This window comes from Bombus huntii, chromosome 11 (assembly GCF_024542735.1).
Source record: "Bombus huntii isolate Logan2020A chromosome 11, iyBomHunt1.1, whole genome shotgun sequence".
Taxonomy (NCBI): domain Eukaryota; kingdom Metazoa; phylum Arthropoda; class Insecta; order Hymenoptera; family Apidae; genus Bombus; species Bombus huntii.
In genome coordinates, this window is record NC_066248.1 from 12,493,335 (window position 1) to 12,516,987 (window position 23,653).

Here is a 23,653-nt window from a genome sequence, read left to right on the forward strand (position 1 = left end):
GAATTGTTTAATTTAGATAATTTATCTAATTTATAATTACATCATATTTAAAAAAAAGTCGTATTCCCCTGGCCAGGTAATTCATTCGATTTAAATGCCATTGAAGTACAAAATTAATGAACTTCGTTTAGAAATCGCACGAGTCTCAGTTTTATTTAAAAAAATATTGACAGCTTTGTGTGGTGTTCATATCGAATCACTGACCAGAGATTATAGACGCGGTGTATGGAAGTCATCGATAGTCTTAACCACGGTATATTTTGCAGATAGGGTGAAATCAACCACTCGCGCGGAACCTCGATCTCTGTGACGCTTCGTTGTGTAAGAAATTTGAGATCAACATAAAAGAGTGATCGTTGGTGGAACTTTCTCCCAAAAACCGTTACTCATATTCCCGGGGCGATCCCTTTCTTCTCTCAATGAAACCAATTCCTCGTCGATAAAGCCTTTTCGTTTCTTCGTTCGCTTTCACGATCACGAAATCTAAAAACGAACTGGTACGAATGATGTGTAATTAATAGAACGAATCAAAGAGAGGCGCAAGCCTCCGTGATTTTGATCGAGGATTTTATGGCCTCGTGAACGTTGTATGAGTGGCTCGTCCGACTTGCCTCCGGTGATTTTGCGGTAAACTATGAAAGACTACGTGTAAGCGCGATTCAAGTTGAGCAATAGTCAGGAAGAGATTCGCCCCGAGGGCTAATAAATTTACTGTTATTGCTCGAAATGAACGGGACCGCGAATAATCGAGTGAGAGTTGGTGCGAAAAAGAAAAAAAAAAGAAACAAAGCAGAAAGAAAAATGTTCCACGATGGCTTGCATAAAAATTCTTCTAGTTCGAAGTCGGTTGAATCGAATTTGGTTTGTTTCGATCGATTATAATTTCAGTGTAATTGTTTCAATCGATTGAAATTCCTCGCGTCGCGTGGCTGCATTGAGAAATGAATGGATCCCTAAGGGAATCGTTAAAACAAAGTACGGCGCTCGTGAGGCGAATTGCTCCGCGATAAATGACCCATTGTATCGTTGCGTTAGTAACGGCCGTTCCTCAAACATGACAGGTTCCCTACATTTTCAACGTTAACAATGTTAGCGAACCGAATTCGCTCGCTGCTTACGGTGCTGTCAGAAAGAAATGGGGTTCGAATCGTCCCGATTTGATCGACTTGTTTATTGGCTCTTCCAAATTTCATAATTTTTAGGACTGCACCTCGTCGATTGGTTTTCCTCTTACGTCAAACATTAACTTGCGTACGCAATCGAGGACCTCTATAGAGAGGCCTAAATCGTGGGCGTCAGTGATTATGTAAAGCTAATTTTTGTAGACGAAAGGAATCATCAAGTTTCATAGGTCGATTAATGGGATCAGTCGTTTAGCAAACGAGAGGACCAAAGGGTCGAGTACCGAATGAACTCAGCGAGCAAATTCGGGCTTTCTACTGACCATAATTATGGACCACTCGTCTCTAAGGATAAGAGAAGTCTACATTTTTATTTCATTACTACATCTAGAGAATTTTAGACATTTCAAAGTTTGAGTATTTTGAACTATAAAAAACCTAAACAAATAAATACAGGGTCCAGCCGAATAACATATAAAACCGGGCATGATGTGATTCCTTGTGAAAGAATAAGGATGAAATACAGAATACAATTTTTTCATTCCTGGGTTAATTTTCGAGAAAATCGAGTTAGCATTTTTTAAGGTATACTTGAACATGTCCAATTCTAGACTGGACAGGACTGAATAATCGACAGAAAATCATCCTACACGCGAAAGAAATGCAGAATAAAATTTTTCCCTTTAAGACTTTGTTTTCAGGAAAATAGAGTAAACATGTTTACCTTGCGTTTTTTCCTCGGAAACAAACCACCTTGTGAAAAAACTTGATTCTACGATTTTGATTTATTTTCGTACGTAGAGCAACTACCTTTCAGTTATTTACTTCTGTTCAGTCCGGAATTGATCATGTACTTGATAAATACTCGATTCCCTCGATTTCCTCGAAAACTAAGCGGGGAATGAAAAAATTATATTACATATACTTTCCTTATTTTCCCACAAGGAATCACGTACTCGCTTTTACATGTTATTCGGCGTAGCCCCGTATAAATAAGACTGTAACATATATTCGTCGATAGATTTATGTGTCTAGTTCGAAACTAGACTCCAACTGAACAATATGTCCTATCATTGGAACCTATACTATCGAGGCACATTATAAGTATAGAACGAGACCTATTCTACTGAAATATACATAGTAGTGAAATACAAGTGAAATGAAAATATGGTAACTTGAAAATTGCATTTAATCCATTTCTTTCCAAATTTGAATATACTGTAGTCTCCACTATCGTATTATTACTATTAAAAGCTGACAGTCTCGAAGGGGAAAATATATAAAATTAGCCGTGTTAACGACAAAGATACAGTCTTCTGCACTTAGGGGTTATACCAACCGAGTTGAAAAACGTCTATACAATATTAATTCAATCGAACTCGTCATTCGAAACATTACTAAGTATTCCATAGCTGTGTAATGATCTGACAAGTGATGAGAAAAACAAACGATCGTCAATCGTCAATTATCCTATCAATCAGATCAAACGTTCACGAGCGGTAAAGAACTGTAAAATCAATCTCTCGTTTGAAACTTGCCGCGCACGAGATAGAACAGGTGCAATTTCGAATCCATTAGAATCAATTTTCTTAACAGAAGATCGCACGGAACGCACGCGTGACGTACCCGCGGCGCTCGATGTTGCTGGTTTCACCGGTGATTGCGATCCGAGACATACACGCCAGTGCAACAAATTGTTCGCCACGAACACGAACAATTCAACCTACATAACAAGAACCCATCGAACAGCAGGAAACGATCGGAGACACGCCAAAAGTCGATCGACCAACTGCTGTTTCTATCACATCCGTTTCTTTTCGTATTTTCTTTGTTGTCCATCCGCCCGTTTTTCGTTTCCGACAAAGAAACGCGCGCTTTCTTCGAGTTTCTCTGATCGTTTTGATTGCATTAAACTTTTTGCGAAAAATACACATACACACATATTAATGTTATAATTATATTATAATATTATATTATGCTTATATATATTGAGTGTTATAATTAAATTATACATTTTTATGAAAATATCTGTCAAGTATTATAGAAAACGGATATTTCATATATTTTTTCATATTATATGTATTTTGTGCAATTTTACATTTTTAAACTTCCTAGAAACGTATAAAGATCTGCTAGTTATAATAAATGTCTATTTATTCTATGTGGGTTTTGAAGATAATTTAATTTTTGCGTATACTAATAAAAATAAATCGAAATTTTTATTGAGGAGGAGATTTCAATTTGGATATATTCATAACATCTGATGACATCCTGTTAACAATATGTCGGACAGTATAGATATTGTTACAAGTGTATATCACATACATGCAGATTGTACCTCAGATTTTTTGCGCCGGGAGGCATTTTGTTTATGTTCTTTTTTTATTTCCAGCAAAATATCGTGACACGTTCAGTCTTCAATTTTGTATTTGCATATTTGCCTAACTAACCGTTTCTCAGACGTTTCAAACTTTCGAGAATTTTATGTGGAATGGAAGGTTGTAAGACATGATTCAACGAATTTGAACAGCATCTCTCTTTCCGAAGACTAAGTGATTCAATATTAGCTGACTGATCGGAATTTATATTGATTAGTAAAATACGGCTATTTTAACATTTATAGAAAATTGAAATAAACAGTAATGTACAGAGTGTAGATATGGCATATGTAAATGTATTCGAAGAACGTAAAGTAAAAATGGCTAACACCTAATAAGGTGTACAACTTTCTAGTTAGAATCTTCTTTCATTTACGTTCATAAAGACATGAATTTACATAAACGTCCGGAGTCTACTGATCATTGACCTAATTTAATCTAAATAGTTGGGCTGCAAAAATTTATGCAAAGTAATGATAGTAAAGCGACGATTTCTTTCACTTAATGAATTCTATAACTAATATATAAAATATAAAAATGTATATACTTTTGTACATTCCGTTCATTCTGGTTATTTTTGCGTCTTCAAATTCGTCGTAAATGCATAGAAATCTACAACCTATTTATAACAAAAAGAATTGAAGAATTAATCTACCAAATCGTATAAAGATACTGAAGACTCAAACGATCCTGTATTACCCTAACTTCCATTTTTCCAAATTTTTAATCTTGTTCAAGCCTTCCAAACAGATATCTATACAACCATTCTATTCAATTTTCTAAATTAAACGTCTTATTTAAACATAGTTCATTCATTAGACCGGTTCTCAAGGAACGAGGATTGATCAGATTCTCCTAAGATATGTCAAGACCACCGACGTGTTTCATTCACGGAACACGCCGTGCGTTTTCCCGTTTGAACCGTTAAGGACGCGAGACTGGCTGGGTGGAAGTGGAGAATGGAATAAGAGGGAGAGGTAAAGAGGAAGTAAAGGATAGAAACAGAAACGCTGGTTCCTCGTGGACCTGAATAAGAGACAATGACGAGCAAGGTTTGAGTACCTGACAGAGTAATTTTTACGTCCGTTTCGAGAATTTCAGCGGAAAACGATCACGATCACGATAGCGCGTACGCGTGTACGAAGAATCAGTGAACGTCGCTATATGTAGGTGAACAACATGTTCAACCAGTTCGCGATAAACTGTTATATGCACTGGCGCTGTGCCATCTGCTTCCTAATAAAACTATAATAGCAATGCTAACGACTGAATGGGTTACGATAGAGAAAAAGAAAATGGGAGAAAAAGTTTGTAGGACCATTAGATCTGCTGGAGGAAACACGATAACGTTAATTTGCTAATGAACACCGAGTTCCTTACGTTTCATCGATTATCATTCGTATCACGTAAATACCTACACAGATTTTTAGCGTTAATTGATCGATAATTTTGGATAAATGAAAAAATGTTAGATTCTTACACTCACTAGATTGCTAGAGAACAACGTGACTTCATGTTCACAGGTCGGATAAGGAACGGTCAATCGTACGTGTGGTAATGTTCGTAATAGTTCTATAATTTCTGAATTTGGTGCGGTCGCATACTTCAGGAGAAAATCTGGTTAATGAATTCAGGCTGGAAAGTTTAATTCACCCGAAACAATTGGTTGTTGTATGCAAATGTCGAACACGCTCCACTCATGAAACAAATCTCGCAGAGATTCGTAAAATCGAATTACGTCGAACTCTATTTTCCTGCAATCTACATGCATTGCATAACGACATTTAAATTTCAACGATACACGTGTGTATTTGATTACAGAATCGCCTTATTGAAACATCAATTCAATTGTTCAGGCGTCATTATTGCGATTAAAATCAAAGATATTCTAGCGTTAAAAATCACCATTTAAGAAAAACGCTTACACAGTAAAACATTAACTATGTTAATAATTCTCAACGTCTTGTCATTCTGTCAGAGCACGAGATATGATCGATGCATCGTCGAGTTCTATGAATTTTTCATAAAGCGAGGTACAAATTAACCTCTGATTAATTATATTTCACTATTTATACTTCACGATTTCATAATCACGTAGTTATATTTTGTTTAAATCCAACAAAAGCAGTTATCAACTTTGACTTTCAATTAGATGACGCTAATGGAGATCACTGGCGCTGGATGTCGTTCGGAAGATCGCATGACCGTCAGAAATTGGAGAAATAATTGCTACATGTATTGCGATTAGTCGCGCTTGGTATAATTATAGCAATTACTTCCATATAGGTGGCGATCGTGTAACGTTTGCCGTGTTTTGCGAGTCGGTTAGTCTTGAGCCTCCGTTCCCCTCATTAAAAGTTCGTCAGCTGACTGGAGCTCGCGCGCGCACGAACTCAACTCGGTCGAATACTCTAGATCGAATTTATACTCGTAATCGAAAGTTTACACAGTCGGCGGACGACGAATAACGATGGAGACTACGGAAAATGTTGATGAATGCCAAAGATACAAAACAAGCCCCGCGAAAAAAAAAAACAAGAATTACCGTAATAGTATTTATCCAGTATCAATCGGATACAAGATGGACATAATAACTTAATTCCTTGAACGACCCCTTTGCGAGACACTGTGTGGTAGTTGCAGTTTGCTTGCGATGTAACGGTGCAATTTCACATAACACGCACACTATTTCTCTGTCTCTCTCTTGGTTTTTTCTACTTTATAATCGATCGACTACTGGTAATCGGTTTCTTTCTCGCTCTTTTTGCTCGTCGCTTTCCTCATGAACTATCACTCGCGGTATCAAGACATCGAAAATTTGATATGCTAATGTAAAACATTAAAACATGTGGGTTCATTAGTGACAGGCGCGTATACCACTCACTATTTTCGGAAATGTTAGAAAATAGGAAATTTAGAGAAATCTAATGGACGATGTAATGGGATTCAAATTAGCCTTTTACTCTATTCAATTTTCAGCTGATGAAGAAGCATGTTGTACAGAACCAAATCAATCTATTAACAATCATACCTCTGATTCAATTATACACGAATCGAACAACAACGTTCCGTTGATTCGAGAAAAAAAGCACCAGTTACTAACACGGTTTGCTAAGTCGATTGAGAATCACGACAGATAAGAATCTCGTCTGACATTTACTGTGACATTTATGAGGGTATTAGTTGGATAAAAATTGAAAAGACCTGTAAGGTACGTAAGAAAACATGATCGTCTCGATGCATCTCGTTGTTGTATACCATAGCGATGTCACGTTTCCTCAACGAAGTACAATCTCGTAACACATCACAGTATTCTGCACTGTTCTCCCATGTACATTTTGTCGCACAGTTTGAGTACACTTCACTCGCGACTGCCTGTCAGATCGACGCGCGAAAATTCACGTACTGGCGGGACTCGATTGAATGAAACGCAGGGAACGCGCAGAGGAAAACGGTCCCAGCGTGTAGCGGGAGAAGCAAAAAAAGCAGGAAGAAGGCCGAAGATCGAACGGGGGAGGGGGATATTAGCAGAGGAATCGCTATAGAAGAAGAAAACGGAGTGAGGAAAGAAACAAGGGAAGGTCAAAGACCTTGAATCGAGAAGGACGAGGATACCGGGGCAGGCAACCGAGGAAGGAAATGTAAACGTGTACTGGTGAGAAGAGCAAGAAGAGGAAAGATGAAGGGAGAAGGAAAAGAAGAAGAAAGACGAAAAAGGAAGAAGAAGAAGGAAGAAGCAACGGTGCAGGTAGATAATGATAGAGAGGCAAGCTCTGAGAAGACGCAAAAAGAACGAAGAGGAGAGTAGAAGAGCAAGAAAATGACTCACCGTTCTTCCTACCGGAGGTTTGTGTGACACGTATGGCGAACGAGATCCGCGTGTACGCAAAAATCGTCACGAGGACGAATATCGCGTAGCCACTGGAGAATCTCATGGTTGGTAATCGGTCAAAACTTTCTCGAACTAGATCTCCTGGTGAGACTTGCTGAGGCAATGGCTCAGCGCCGACTGAGACGTTCTTTGTGCTTGCCGCTCTATCTCAACTGTCACTTCTCTCTCGTCGGGTTTCACACCGTTCGCCCGATATCCCCAAGGAAGCGAAACTACCACCACGGCGACGACGACGTCGAGGGACCCGGCGCGGCCACGTATTTAGTCCCGAAATCCCGCGGAGACACGCGTGTATCGGTATCTTATCCGACTAGTGGCAATCCAGTGTGTACTCTTTGTACATCTATTTAAAACCTATCGCTCCACCTCGCGCTCCTTACTATTGGCTCCTGCCCCAATTCCTTGTCCAATGATACACTCTCGCGCGCATTCACCTCCTTTTCAGATCGAGACGTGAGGGATCGGTCGGAGAGGTGGCAGAAAGTGTCGGTTAGTAGGTGGTAGGTAGTAGCAATACCCGGGTAGGTGGTAATACCTACGGATGTTTGGAAGGCGCCGCTAATAATGAGCTTAGAGACCTGGAAAAGTGACGTCCAAGTTCTCCCCCCGGTTAGACTCCCAGCTCCACTTGATGAAGGTGAAGGGGTTTTAGGTGGGGTTTCCTTACTTCGAAACCAAGATCGCGACAAACTAACGTTGGCTTTCTTGGGTGCCCTTCTACGTCCCCCATTTCTACCGTCTATCGGCCTGTCTGGCTGATTCTGATAGTGGTAGGCGCACGTGGAGGGGCCGGCCAGCTTGTCTACGCTCCAGCTAGGTTTCGCGTTCTTTTAGAAGCTTCCTCGCACGGACACATGTTACACGTCCCCGACTCTGCCGTTCCTTATCGTAATTTGCGTGTTTTCGCGATAGCAGTTTACAGCTTGGATATACCCAGAAGATCACTTTGGTGCAATATGGAACGATCTATCGGAGATTCTACTTGGCAACTATCATCTACAAGCATCGTTGTAGTTTCTATGAGACCACAGTCCAGGATTGTGGAAACTTCAACTTGGTTACCAAGACCCAGGGACCAGGTGGAATAGGTTTGTCCCCAATCCTACTCGATACACCTATAAATATCGATGGACAGGTACTATTTATTGGTCGGTGAAAAATCCTCGGATTAGCGAACGCGTTAAGTCAGCGTATCTAACCCAGCGTTTCGAAAGCGGTCGAATAACGCGACGGCTGTCGAGATTTATTCAAGTGGTACGCATATTTACCGGTACTCTTGGGTCGGGTAAAAATATTCACTTCGCGGCTGGTTCGCCGGTCTTCGATTTCTCCTTTCCACTTTTTTTGAAAATATGTTTCGATCCGCTTTAATGGATAGTAATTTTAATTTGTAGGAACGTAAGATCGAATACCTAACGATCGTCGACTAATTTTTTAACTACGAATGATATCTTTACCGTCTCGTTCAGGAAACAGAGCTAGGAATGCTGAATTCTTGATTCTGTCTCAATCCACTTATCCAAAGTGGTGGTTTCATTAATCCTTTGACCTCCAGCACGTTTTTACCATTCAATATCCGTTATTGCTGCCAATTGTGAAAAATCTATGAATAACTGTTATGATTGTTTGGAACAAAAAGGTACAGAGAAAATTAATTTGCTGAAAAAAGACGAACTTTTTAACCGCAACAGGTGAACTAGGAGTAAATAAAAATAAATCAATGTCAGTTATGTCTTAAGTTTTAATCTTTGCAAACGTAAATGTAATCATTTATCATTGACAGAAATAAAATGATATATAAAAAAAAGACGATTCCTAAGAAAAGATGTTATTGATCCAAGAGAATGGCAATATACTAACATTATATAATATTGCATATTAATAATTTCCCATAAAAGTAATACTAGTATTCGAATGATGTCATTATTTATTCATACATTAGTCGCTTTTTTTTCCTTGGCTCTATGATAGGGTTAACTCAACTAGTTTTACGGTGAACACTATTTAATTATTCATTGCCATAAAGATCGCACACGCGACACCAACACAGGGCAATGATCGTAGCGAAAGCTCGTAAAAGCTGGTCATTGGTACTTGAGCCGTATCAAAAGGATTTATTACGTCAAGGAACTTCAACGGAGTAGCGTGTTCATCCTGGGTCCTTCAGAGAGAAGGAGAAAAAGGAACAGTAGTAATTATCGAATGATGTATGGAGGAAGTGACATTTTGTGCCTCCTGACGAAATCTAATCCACTGAAAACCTGTTCCGTCTTATCGAGAATCGATTACCGATCTTAGTGTTCCGTGAAATTACTGGCCTACAACGTAAATGAAACCACCGTTGAAAAACGGTTATGTTCTGATGTTACTCCTATACCTCGATTTTCCCTGTGTTGGAACTGATTGACAAGCGTATCATATCTACATGTGTATTCACATTCATAATTGATCTTCTTAGAAACCGAATTGATCAACGCCCGATCTTATTAATTATTTAATTTCATTACATAAATAAGTGATTGATATTCAATTCTCCAAAAGCGAATAACCTGTTTATATTGAAATCTGAGGTAAATTAAGAAAAAAGAGTTCCTCTACGTTTCAAACAATAAAGTTGATCACCACAGTTCCTGAAGGATTTAATTGACAAATGACATATCAAGAAGTTATTTAAATCCAAGGATACGAAGAATATTCTTGAAATTTGCTATTAAAGATGAAAACCACGAACAAAAATATATATAAAATATATTCATTGAAGGTTAATCTTTCCCACGCTTATCCTATTTGTCATAAAAAAATATCTTTTCAAACACTTTCACCAAAAAAATGTAAAAGATCTTATCAGAAAATTTTCAATTTTTCTTTCACGCCACCTGATATCGTAGCTAAGTAAAGTTTCCGAGCATTAGACTAGGAAAAAGAGATCAGCGAAAGGAGCCATAAAGCGAAACAAACAGAAACAAAACCGAGGAACGGATAATTAAAGAAGAACGCCGGAAGTGAAGGAAAATGATAAACATGTCGTGGCTTATCCAGACCGTTGCTTTTCTCTCCGAAAAGGAAAGCAACGTCGGAGGAAAGCAGCTTGCATAGACTGAGCGAAGCGTGCCAGTGAAAAGTGATTTAGATCGGACATGCGGTGCATTTCAATACCTTGCCAGAACCTGCTTCCGAAACATTCTTCGCGACATTTCAACGATCTCGCGTAGCCATCGTCGATATTTTCCACGGAAATCGAAAGGTAACCCGCGATCACGTTACTCTGCGAATCGATGCCAATTGGCACTTGACACGCTCGATGGAATAACGTTGAAAATAATTCAATTCGTTTGGTTCTTCGTCGTCGTAGTTGGAGTAAAGAGAACCGATCCACGTGATTGACTCACAGTTCAGATGAATTTCACATTTCACATTTTGTCTTGCTCCTTTTCCTTTTAACCATAATGTCTCCTTTGCAATTCAATCGTTTCAATTACGTAGTACGTTCCTGTAATTGGACAAGTAAAATTCTTAGAGCTTATTAGTCAGTTTATTGATTTTCATGGGGTACCGGTTTGGTTGCTTTGAACGATTTGTGGGTGGAAGACTGGTTCACATTTGACCATTTTTATTCGTTGTAACTGACTAAGATTACCGATGTGAAGTCTGCTTGATATAAATAGACGAAGCAGTTGAAACTAGAGGAAAAAAGTTATTCCAATGTTTTATAGCGGCAATAAATGTGATTTTTCTTTAATTTAAGATTCTTTTCATTGATCGATACTATATAAGATAAGTTTTTCCTCGAATACATATCCCCTAGCTCGTAAATTAATTAACACTTTCTCTTAAATTTAGCCATATACTCTAGCACTAGCTTTATCATCGCGACGAGTTTTTATCACCGTGAAAGTCTGGCACATTATGAAATAATTTTTTTCCCTTCGGTTGGAAATCAGCTAATTGTTAAATCAGCGTTGCGATCTCGAAGAGGGAAGGCACTGTCCTGTAAAATTTATTACTTCAGTACAGAAGAACCAACGAGGAAACTCAATGTAGCCTAACAAATTTTTAAAGCGGTCACAATGTAACGTCAGTAAAATGAATTGAAGAAAAAACAAGAAAAGAGTCATGCGTGTCATAAATAGATGACTTGAATTGAACGATTTACACAAAATTTACGATTTCTTTGAGTAGTTCATCGACCTTGAGCGAATAACAAATCGGGAGTACGATCTAGACAACGATGTAGTACAATTACCAGCAAGCATAAATCCTTTCTTAGATTCAAGTTTTATGGTAGAACGTCCGTCTTCGAGGAATGTTTCTTGCCATAGAAGAATGGCGAACCACGTTAAATAACTCTCTATTCAGGCGTGTACAATAGTGTACATATCTTCGTGGTGTGGTAGAAACAAGTGACAAGCATTAATGTCGTAATTCTCACTGAGCCGTTGATTGACAGATATATACACCAAAGAATGTATCATTTTCCGTCGCGATGCATATAACCGTGTTTCGTTTCATCATAGACATTACTCCACATTTAACGAACTTCTTGCTGCGATTTCCTTCGGCTAGGCTTTATATCGTACACCAAACGGTCGACCGATTAGCGCGACTTTTCGATTGAAAGTAAATGTACCGTGGAACGTGCTATTCAATGCGCGATCATTTTGTAAGATACGGGCAGCTCCGTGTCTTTTCACGCATACGCTTTTCACGCCCGATTATTAATCATATTCGCGGAACTATAATCTGTAAAATTACGATACGTCGATCCCCCTTATTCGAGGAACTATGGCAATCGTTGACAACCCAGGACCATTTCCATTCGCGAAATATTCGATTATTCGCAAGAAACTTGCATTCTCGGTTACAAGATTAATCACCAGCATTCACCAGTCGACTGTTTCAAAGATCCTGGCGTTTGATTTATTCGTACGAACGTAATATCGGCCTATTACGATCACATGTTGGAAAACGTCGAAACGAAACTGTAACATGCTCGTTTCGATCACACGAAAAATGTTTATGTATATCGTTATTCCCTGTCTATCTTGTACATATCGGATTAGATAACACGTGGGAATATACGGAGCGAATTTAGGCTTCTTTCAATGCTATGGATTAGATAGGTGCCCAGGTAAAAGCGTTCGAAAGCCACGCGTATGGGAGAAGTCTGTTCCTGGTATACCATATCGTGAATGTAAATCGTGACTGTGTGTATATTATTGATTCTAGGATCGTGGCTGGTTAGAAGGTGTACGGACAATGACGTAACGAACCAACGATTGCGCAGAATAATGAGACCAGATTCTCGATCAAATGTAGCGCAACCGGATGAATGTTCCTACCTAACTATGTCTTCCGAGGAAATGAAAAACTTGCAACCGCATTTCCGCTATGCTTGGTGGTATTTCCAAATTGATAAACATTTTTCATTGGAGCACATGAGTTCTTTCTCCTTGCATTTCACCTTCGATCGTGTGACCGAACACGAATTCTTTTCTTTTTCATTCAAGTTTACATCATTCTTTCAAACGACGTGCTCACAGGAGGTTATATACAGATTATGTATAATATATACATATATATAGTCTGACTTCGTTCGATTTCAATGCTAAAAATACTATTGATTAATCTTCTGATTAAATTACTCGTAAAAGGAATCTGTTTGGTCAAGGTACGATTACACTTGAAAGTATAGCTTTTATTTTTGAAGGTGGAGTTTGAATCTATCTCACTGTAAGATTGAATCTATTTGAAAGTACTGACTTTTTCCTTGTTTCTGGACGTATTCGTGACATCAAATCTGATTCAGATTGGTCAAGTTACTTAAATTCAAGCGGCTTGATTAATGAGAAGCGTGAAAACTGGAAACGATTTTGTAAGTAACAAACAGGTTTAAACTGGAGGAGTGGTCCCAAGCTTTTTTTAATTCAAGTCACTGAATTCATGTAACTCCACTTTCAACGAAGACATATATACTTAACCCCTTCATTACTTGCTGCTCATTGGAAGTAATCGTGTTCTATAATATGTGTATTTTTAGGAAACAACAGAATATATAAAGAAATAACCTGCCCTAAAGATAATACAACATACAGAGAAATAATAACATACTATAGAAGCAATATTACAACCGACAGGAAACTTTCTAGATTCCAGAGTATAATTCTCCTCCAATTTGCACAGGTCTAAGTTAATTACCAATTTGCACACTCGACATTTCTTCGAATCCTTCCTTTTCCTTGAACTCTGATACATTTCCTGTTCGAACTCCCAATCGAGAACAACCACAATCGCGTGTGCTATTTTCCTGATTAATTTATAGGAAACAGTGGTTCATTTGCACGCAGCATCACTAAAATGGGTAAAGGCCTCGTTCAACCAGATCACTGACGAGGAAAAGCCGAGCGAACAAGTGTTGGATAAGTCTAATTAACGTTTTATTGCTTCGGTATTGTATCTAATGAGGCGCGTGCATCGATGTAGAAGAACGGGAACCGAAGCAGATCGATGATGGTGGTCACTGTCAGATTCTGTTGTCGGAAACGCACGTGTGATTTAACCACGTGATTCACTCCAGGAATTGCACGTCCATTGAGCAACGTTTCACCGTTTTGTCGACTTAACACTTGTAATTATACTGTTTCAAACAGCATTACGCTAAGTAGATTGTACTTAACGCTAAAAATAGATAGAAAGAGGTTACTTGATCAAGAATCACGAGTCGATCTGCTTTCAATTTCGCGTTCCAGCTTTTACGTGACTGGTTGCTTTTTGCCGTGTGTGAAGTGATGCGTTGTACACGCGTGAAAAATGCTTCCTTCGTATAGCAGTTTTCTCTAACCATCCAATGTACAGGTTTACTGTCGAGGTAGTAAAAAATACTTCTCTGTACGGTGCGTGAAGAAACAATGTAAATTCGTTTTTCCGAGACTAGACATTTCCTTGTGTGCAAGCGTGAGAAGAAATAGTTGATGGATCTTTCCTCGAAGAAGGTTGAAGTACACGTGTAAAGACAAGATTTCCTATAAGGCTCGATGCAACTTCCTCTTTCTCATAAGAGTTTCTTAAGCGATTTTTAGTAGTACATTGGTTCAATGCGTGCTTAGAGTGAGTGATAATTAACGTGCTAATTATTTTACAACTTTTAGATTATTATTGCGTATCATTTGGTCCCTGCTGACAAATATCGCATCTGTAACAGGCCTAACATCATAATAAATTAATGAATAGTAATTAAGGAAATTATAGATAATCTTAATAATTAATAATAATAAATAATAAATTAATTGCTTAGAAGTATGCCTCTTTAATATATTTTAATACAATTTTATAGTAATAAGAAATCTTTGTGTGCGAATTCTGTGTCTGATTAGAAGCTTTCAGATACATAGATCTGAGTGCAATCTCTTATTTTTATAAAAAGAACTAAAAAAAGTGGAAACTAATAGGTATCATTCTGTAGGTTTTTGTACTTTTAAATTAGCTACCCATAAATGCATAAATCTCCGCAGTTTACCAATAACGATACAAAGTCACGACCATCGATCAATATACAGAGATTCGATTTATAAAAACGATTCGATCGTTGTTCATGCATCATCACGCAGTATTTTGTTGACAGTCTAACACGGCCGAAAATACTCGTGCCTCCGCTATGGTAGATTCACCGCTCCGTGAACCATGTGACCCCAAATAACAATAAGTGATCTTACAGTCACAATTGGAACGATACACGAACAATCTAATCCGCCTAGGGTCCTGTAATATAGATTCTACTCAGCCGACATCATGGCTCGATTCATTCATAGCCGAATATAAATAAGGTGATAGGTTACTAGATCTCGGACATAATTGCATAACAATGTTCGTGAGTGGATTGGCCAACTTACTACAATAGTCTTCTCGAAAGTCATTAAACGTGATTACACCGAGGGCAAGTCTTGTTTATTATTTTATTAATAAATCTTACAAATAAACATACATGATAGTCAATTAAAACAAATTGCAAATTACTGTACGATTAAGATCCAACACACGTCAAAATTCTATCGACAGGTCATCTACTTTCTATATAAGAAAGTTCGAGAGAAAAATTCGCAGAAATCTCGAGCAATTTCTCTATGCCTGTTCATTATGTTAATAACGGAGGATAAAATCAATCACGTATACTCTACATGGCAAATGATAGGTATTACGCCTTCGTTGAATTATCATTGGTAACAGGAACTTGGGTACAATTAAGACGATTAAACGGCGTAAAATGGTAATTGTAATTAGACGGATTGTGCAAAGTTAACTGATCACCTGTGTCTTAAAGAACCAATGCGGAATAAAATGCAATAAGTAATGTACTTCTTGTATCAGTTACGTGATTTTTCATGTCAAATTAAACCCTCGAGCGCAAGTGTAATCCAATATATATATATGTACATACTTTTCTTCGAAACATCACGCGAAGCTATTACAACAGTCATATTATTTTTACTTCCATAAAATCGTCGAATTAACGAACTAATTCTACCTAATATTCACGTCAGCCGGTCTTATTATCACTTTAAATGTAATTAAATTACGCGGCCGAATAAATTTTTCCTTCGATTGAACGAAAATTATTTTATCTGTTACGTAAAATTAATAGTGATTCGTTGCCTAATTAGGATAAAATCGGAAAATAACTAGAATTTATGGACGAGATGACGCATCATCAAGATCGCGAGTTATTACGTTGATGACTTCCGATGACTTTGAACTACCTCGTTACGCTTGACTCGAAATTTTAATAGAATATGGAAGGACATCTCATTAATCATGTTGTTATGGAGCCACCACGAGGCTTTCGACATCTAATTCCGAGTTTAATAAAAACGGTCCGATGAAATCGCCCGTAAATGCAACGAGAAACGCTTTCCAGCAAAAGGTTTCATCGTTACGCTCAATCGAATATTGCCTCCAAGCATCTTGTAATTGGTGATTAATAATGTCGATTAATGGGCATAAGTCAAAGGGCAGTGTTAGCACTGCGATATACGGTATCCATCAAAAGAGTGTAATCACTACGTGTTTCATGGAATCCTGCACATAAAAAATGTGCCAGGTTAGAATATTTACTGTTATCTTAGAAAATTCTTTAATTAAAAAGATATTCAAGTAACATATGTAAAATTAATTTTGAATTAATAACGAAATTTGCAGAAAATGTAATTACTCAGTATACACATACCTGTAAAAAGTAATTTCAAGCATTCGACCATAGTGTAATGATGCAATAACGTAATTGTTGAGGCGTGAGGATAAATAAGGAAGCGACGAAAGGGCCACGAATAAGATTCTTTCGCAATTGGTAGCAGAGGATTTATTTAAAAACGTGCGAATTAAAATTTCGTGAGGGGCTCTAACTACTCACTTCACTTTTCTTAGCCTGCGTTCCTTTCATCTTTTCTATCGGTTCACAATCCCTTGGGAAATCAGTCGTAATAGACAAGCATGTATGGTCGATGTAAGTACGATCAGAAACGATATGATTTCACGATGACAACGATGCTGAATTTACGAATTATTCGTCTCACGTTTGCGGAAAGATCACGCACGTTGACAGCGTATAAAATTCCTCGTGGTTTTTGATTTTCTCCGCCGACAGAAGTGCACAGGTCGCCAGTAATCGAATAATAAGTCGAAATATTTCATAACGGGGTCGTTACGTCAGAAATCCATTTGAATCGGCAACGGAACAGATAGCTGTCCGAAGTGAAATCTGTAAAAAGAGTCATAACTCGCGGAATGCGCCGACTCTGACATACATTTTATCGAACGTGAACTTTTCTTTTCGTTAAGCTCGTGTTGCTTCGGCACGCTCATTTGTAAGCGTATAGCGGATAGACGTCTTGATAACGGCTTGGGACAACGACAAGTGCGCATCGCTGTTCGTAAATATTAGGGTAAGTAATTGGAGCCTCTCTTTCAATAACGTGAATTTATAACATTATTATAAATTAATATAATTTTATAATAATTTAGAATATGATTTATAATATCCGAAGATTTTTAGTATCAAACAGATCTAATTGTTTTTTTCCCATGTACTTTATTATACCACGAATATCAATAAAGACCAATTATCTGTTCAATTTTCTTTTCATATTTCACATTGTAATCATTAAATACTCGTATATATTATAAATATTTGATAAATATGTATCAAATATTCGTATAAATCGCATAAATGTTTGATATCTATGCATAAAAATGTAAATTGAATTCATTATAAATTAAACACAAAACTACATGGAGAAATTCTCCGTGTTTTTCTTTTTATTTTTTGTGTTCAATGAAAGCGTTCGTGTAAGGATCGAACGCAAAATATGGGATAAGAGAAAAGTATCGTTGAATAATGCATCGTTCTTTTTCTGATTTTCTTCAACCGTTGAAGAAAATCATTTGCAGAAAGTCGCAATGAAGTAACTAAGAGTCACAAGAATTTAACAAGAAAACAAGTTACTTAATACTTTCGTTTTTCAGGCAATCTGCATATAAGACAGTAAATAGGTAAAGGCAAACTTGTTTGTCTAACACCGATCGGAGCCCAGTTTAATTAAAAATCGTTCGTTGGAAGTTTAACACGCATGGATGCGTGCACGGATACCCAAAGCTACTTTTTTCGTCGCTAGTTTTTAACTATGTTTATCGGTTGACATTTCAAACGATCTTTCGCAACAATAATATCCAATGTACTGATCTCGGTACGTAAAGTGACGGAAGGTTGAGCACGACTACCCTTTTACCACTTTTTTCCTTTTTTTATTGTAACTTTCGTATAATAAGTTAAGCTTTGTCTTATAGCAACAATTATTCGATACATACTGTCACGTATCTTACATAGACACATACTACTGTATATGTTACATTTTCCTAATACATTTTCCTTTGCTATTTCTATGGAATCGTAAATAGTTAAGCTTAGGAATTTAATGGTCGTTTAATTGCCATTTCTTTCAAACACTAAAATAGCTAAATACCAAGCCGTTAAATTGGCGATCGATACCTCTATAATATAAATTTCTATTAGCGCGTTCCGTGAAAGTTAATCAATTGCATCACATTTTACTACAATACGTATAAAGCTCGCGAGTATGTGTAACTGGTAATACCAGGTGGAAACCTACCTTGAAATTAAACTACCGAAACGCAGCGTCAGTGCGCGTTTCTTCTTTCGAGTTTTTTTGTTAAACAAATTAGCAAAGCCGATCTGTGTCATTCCCTGGAGATACATTTCACGTAAATAAAAGTTTCTTAACAACGATTACCTATTTTCTCCCCTTTAATAGCTTCATGCACGTGATGATTTACGAGATGTTCACCAACGCTTTCCGGCGAAAACTTTCGAGAACAAGTCAGGCAATTGGGCAACGAACCGCCTCTAATTGGGGCTGGCACACGCCGTAAAAAGAAGCAGCAAGGTGAGCCTCGCGTAAATGAATCGCGCCCTGGTTCCCTTCACCCTGGCTTTCAACGCTTTTCCTACAGAAACAACTCCCTCCGAAAGGTTTCTGGCTACCAGCTAGGGAAAGTAACGGTATAAACAAAAGAAATTTCCTGGTATTTCATTACCTCCGACAATTCATTCACAGCTCTCTAGGCTCCTCGTGCGTACATTCTTTGCCTTTTTCTTTTTACTATTGTAAACTATGGTGTCAGTCCGAGTACTTGAGGTGTTTGAGTATTTAATTTTTACGCGGAGAAAATTAGTGGATTTTCTTGCTCGTATATTGTGATACTTTGGGAATTTACTCGAATTTTTCATAAATGTGTACCGTCAGAATTAAAGAACTTCGATACTAAGATAAATGTGCCTTATATTTGAAGACTTACCATAGAAAACATCAGAAAATTTCATATGGGTAAAATGTTAAACCAATTCGAAAATCTATGTAGAACTGTAAAACTGTATACTTAATTACCTTATACTGTTTTATATTTTTATTTCGTCTTTCGCAAGTTCAGTGTAGTCAGTCAGGGTTGAGACATACATCAACAGTGGAAATATACTTTTGAATGATAAAATTGTAGTAGTGAGAACCGCTGAGGTACTTATTAGTATTCTTTTTTCTTTTTTAACACATTAAATTCTACTTTTCTAAATGATAAATTGTTGCATAATAAATCTTATTTTTCAACAACGTCTTGCTCCATTCTTAAATCATAAAATATTTCACAATTATCTTCGTTTGCCTATTATGTTTTGTACCAAAGATTTCAGTCGACTATTACCTCGAACGATTCGATAATTTTCTTATACATGTACCTATATCCATTAATCTCGTAACCCGTTACTAGTTTCTCTATTCTCCACGATCTCATTTTTCCAATTACTTACTGTATGTGCGTCTAATTAACGACCATCCCCGTGTATCTGGTTCTCAGATAGAAAACCGAGGAAATTGTTTTAATGATGACGTCGAAGCACGCCGAAATACCGTCGACGTTGAGATATTTTAATTGCACGGTCGTCGATGTTATACTCGTTACACGCTTGCCATGGTTTAAACAGTTTCACAGCAAAAATTCTTTCTACATTCGATGAATAACAAGTTGCAAATAACTAAATAACATGTATCGTCAATGGGAAATGCATTACGAAATGCTGACAAGTTAGAAAAGTTGTCGTTCCGCGAACCGTGTTCAATTGACCTAATAAAGTCGGTGAACCACGCGATACACAACATTCTCCTGCTTCAATTACTCGAAACATTCTACGATTTAGAAGAAGCAACTTTTTTTTCTCTATCTCGTTCTCAAGCAGTTTTGCACATTAAACCAGAATAAACGTTAGTTTCACACGCGTTACGTACGCAATAACACAATAGATTAATAACGAGAAAAGAATATAAATAAAAAAGTTGATATTGTTAGGAGCATACGAGTTCTGGTCTACTACCATTTGCTTAAATCCTTGCTTGCTCCGTGTCTGCATTAAGGAACCACGCAATTATTCATACGGTAGCTATTGTTTTCAACGCCAGAATAATTCTTCTTAATTTTATCAAAATTCATATATCTACAACTGTAAACAATGTGAAAATAAATTCGCTGGTAATCTTCCGTCGTTATTTGTTATGTAATATATAATATAAAAAATAGCGGATCTATGAAAATATCGCAGCTGTTTTTCTATTTGCTCTTCGAAATAGAATTACGTTCTGAGCTATGTAGAAATTTCGCCAATATTTTCTCCAGCGTGTATAGAGTTTTAATTTTTGAACCATCATTTTCATCAAGTACACTTTTGTTCACTTTGGTGAATTTGACATTGGTGAATCTTTTATTTTACAATACACGTAAATTACGAATTTTATATCATATTTTAGGAGATTTATAATTCATAAAATATGTAAATTACAGACTTCGTATATTTTATAAGGTATAAATACCTATAAATTTTACAAAACTTGAAATCTGGACAATCGTAATATTTATCTGAAATTTACGGAACATTAAAGAAAATATTCTCCGTTAGTGCCTTAAAACCCTGCTCCCAGTGAGGACGAGAATAATTTGTTTAAGCTCAAAATAGAAACATAACACAACCACATTATTGATTAATCAATGCTTATTACCGATTATGCCATGTATACCGGTAACAACATAATTTATAACACAAATAATAAGCATGTACATCGGACTGGTATGGCTAACCATAGTGCGAACGAAGTACCGAGGGAGGAATTTATGGTGTTCGATGCGTTCGAACGTCACGTTAATCATACCAGGCGCGAAATTTCGGATAAGATGAAGGTGCTCGCTGGCATGTGATCGTTCCAACCTTTAATTGGTATCTACGAATATATGTACGCGAATTCGATCACGGAACAATAATCGAACTGGCGCCGCGGGCTAAATTTACGACAGATGAAAAATCACGTTCGTTCGGCTGATTTGTAATTGTGCCGGTGTACATTCGTGCATACACGTCATTGGTTTAATTGGGCATATAAGTTGCGTATGGCCAGTAGGTACGATCAAAGAGAAGAAATTTGTGAAATCGTTCGTTCTTAAATTCATTGGAATTCCTTTCGGGATTAATTAATTTATCTTACAAAGCGGTTAGCAGAACATGACGTGTAATCCTCGACGTGAAGATTAGATCGCTGCGAAACGTTGCGAGTTATAAGGCATTTAGTAAACAAACAGTATAAAATAAGCCATAAAACTGATAATATTTTAAGCTGAATCAAATATAGGTCGCTATTTCAGCGAGTTTTAATCAATTGTAGTGATCAGAGTGTTCAGGTTTGAAGGGAAATATCGTTTCGAAAAAAAGGACTTAAGGCCATCGTATATTTAGTAACGCGGTGAACTTGTAGAAACATTCCGTCCTTCCGATTTCGATAGTTTTGAATTCAATTATAGAAATTAACGTTTTGATTAACTTTTTCCTATACAGTGGTCAGACTTAGTTTACGAGATATTCGCAAAAACCTGCCGGCGCTGCTATAGTTTATGTCTACCAATAGTTTTCCGTCTGTGGCAGCGTATGTGTCAGTATTGGTTGCTGGCCGTCACCGACCGTTTATTTTCTGTTTCTAGATGTGGTTCGGGCGAGCTGAAGGGCCCCCTGCGTAACTGCAAAAGCGAGGCTGCAAGAACTGTCTGTTACAACTCAATTAAATGTAAATATCTTCAAGATTATACTGCATACGCAAGACTACAAGAAATGTCTGTTATAACTCAATTAAAAGCGAACATCATCACGATTATTCTGTTTCGTAAAATAATATGAATTATTCATTCGTCTGCTATTTCTATAATTAATTTGTTATTATTTCACGCAAGCGTTGCCAATGAATTGAAAAAATTGATTGGGAAACCTAACCCAAACCTCAACCCAATACATTGATGATATTCAATCTTAATTGTGTTATAAGCTATAACAGACATTTCTCGTATACACAGTTGTGCACAGGGCCTTTAAGCTCGCCTGATCCTTGTTTACAAACAAAACTACAAAAGATAGGCAACCAATACTGACACGTACGCACCCATAGATGCACAACTATGGGCAAAAATGTACTGTAGTAGTACTGGGAGATTTTTGCGAATATCTCGAAAATCAGAACCGACCGCCGTGTCGCTTGTTTTTTTTTTTTTATTTGTTTGTTGAAATTACAATCAATTCTCGCGTTGAGAATTTTCAGTAATTTTTCTGGCGTGGCGCAGTGACATGGCTGTTTATTTACAATAAGTTAATACTTATTATAGATAGGTATAATTTATAAGTATTATTAGTAAGTGCATATGCTTAATTTGGATAACTAAATGAATCTAGCGTTTAGGTCTAGCGGGTAGTGCCTCTTCAGCCTGCGAATCTGGTCCGTCGTGTCAAGTAGTCCAGTGATTAGGGGGTTTCGGTGTTTGTTGACTCTTTTGCTATATCTGTCGCTGTATTTTGCTATTTCCTCTTTGACTGTGGGTATCTTGAGGTCGCGATGGATGGTTTCGTTGGTAACATACCAAGGTGTGTCTATTAAGGATCTTAGCGTTTTCGATTGGAAGCGTTGTAGTATTTCGATGTTGGAGTTACTTGCTGTTCCCCATAATTGGATTCCGTAGGTCCAGACAGGTTTTATTACGGTCTTGTAGAGGGTAATTTTATTCTGTATGTTTAGTTTGGAGCGTCGGCCTGTGAGCCAATAGAGTTTTTTTAGTTTGTCCTTTAGTTGCTTCGTTTTATCTGAGATGTGTTTCTTCCACGTTAGTCTCCTGTCCAGGGTCATGCCCAGGTATCGGACTGAGTCCCTGCTAGGAACTGTTGCATTCTTGATGGTGACCTGGGGGCAGGTTTGTTTTCGGAGCGTAAAGGTTACATGTGAGGATTTCTTTTCGTTGATTTTGAAGCCCCATTTGTGAAACCACTTTTCCATGGAGTCGAGACTTCGCTGGAGAGTGGATGAGGCTATTACCGGGTCTGCGTGGGTAGCTAATAGCGCTGTGTCGTCTGCAAATGTCGCTATTGTTATATCGTTTGATATAGGTAGGTCGGCAGTGTAGATGGAGTACAATAGGGGTCCGAGGACACTACCTTGGGGTATGCCGGATTCTATTGGGAATGTTGCGGAAGTGGCGTCTAGGCATTTAACCATGAATTGTCTATTGGTTAGGTAGGATTTTAGGATGGAGTAGTAGGGGTGAGGTAGGATCTTTTTAAGCTTGTATAGTAGCCCTTCATGCCATACTTTGTCGAATGCCTGTTGGATGTCTAGGAAAACCGCTGA

General features: G+C 37.6%; 1 protein-coding gene across 1 annotated transcript in view; it reads right to left on the reverse strand.

The window, feature by feature from the left end:
• LOC126871154 (uncharacterized) overlaps window positions 1–7,538 on the reverse strand; it is a 45,825-nt gene extending 38,287 nt beyond the window's left edge. Inside the window, exon 1 of the mRNA XM_050629630.1 lies at window positions 7,329–7,538. Coding sequence (XP_050485587.1) covers window positions 7,329–7,434 — 106 coding nt within the window. The 5' untranslated portion in view covers window positions 7,435–7,538. The remainder of the gene's footprint in view (window positions 1–7,328) is intronic.
• Between the last annotated feature and the right edge of the window lie 16,115 nt (window positions 7,539–23,653).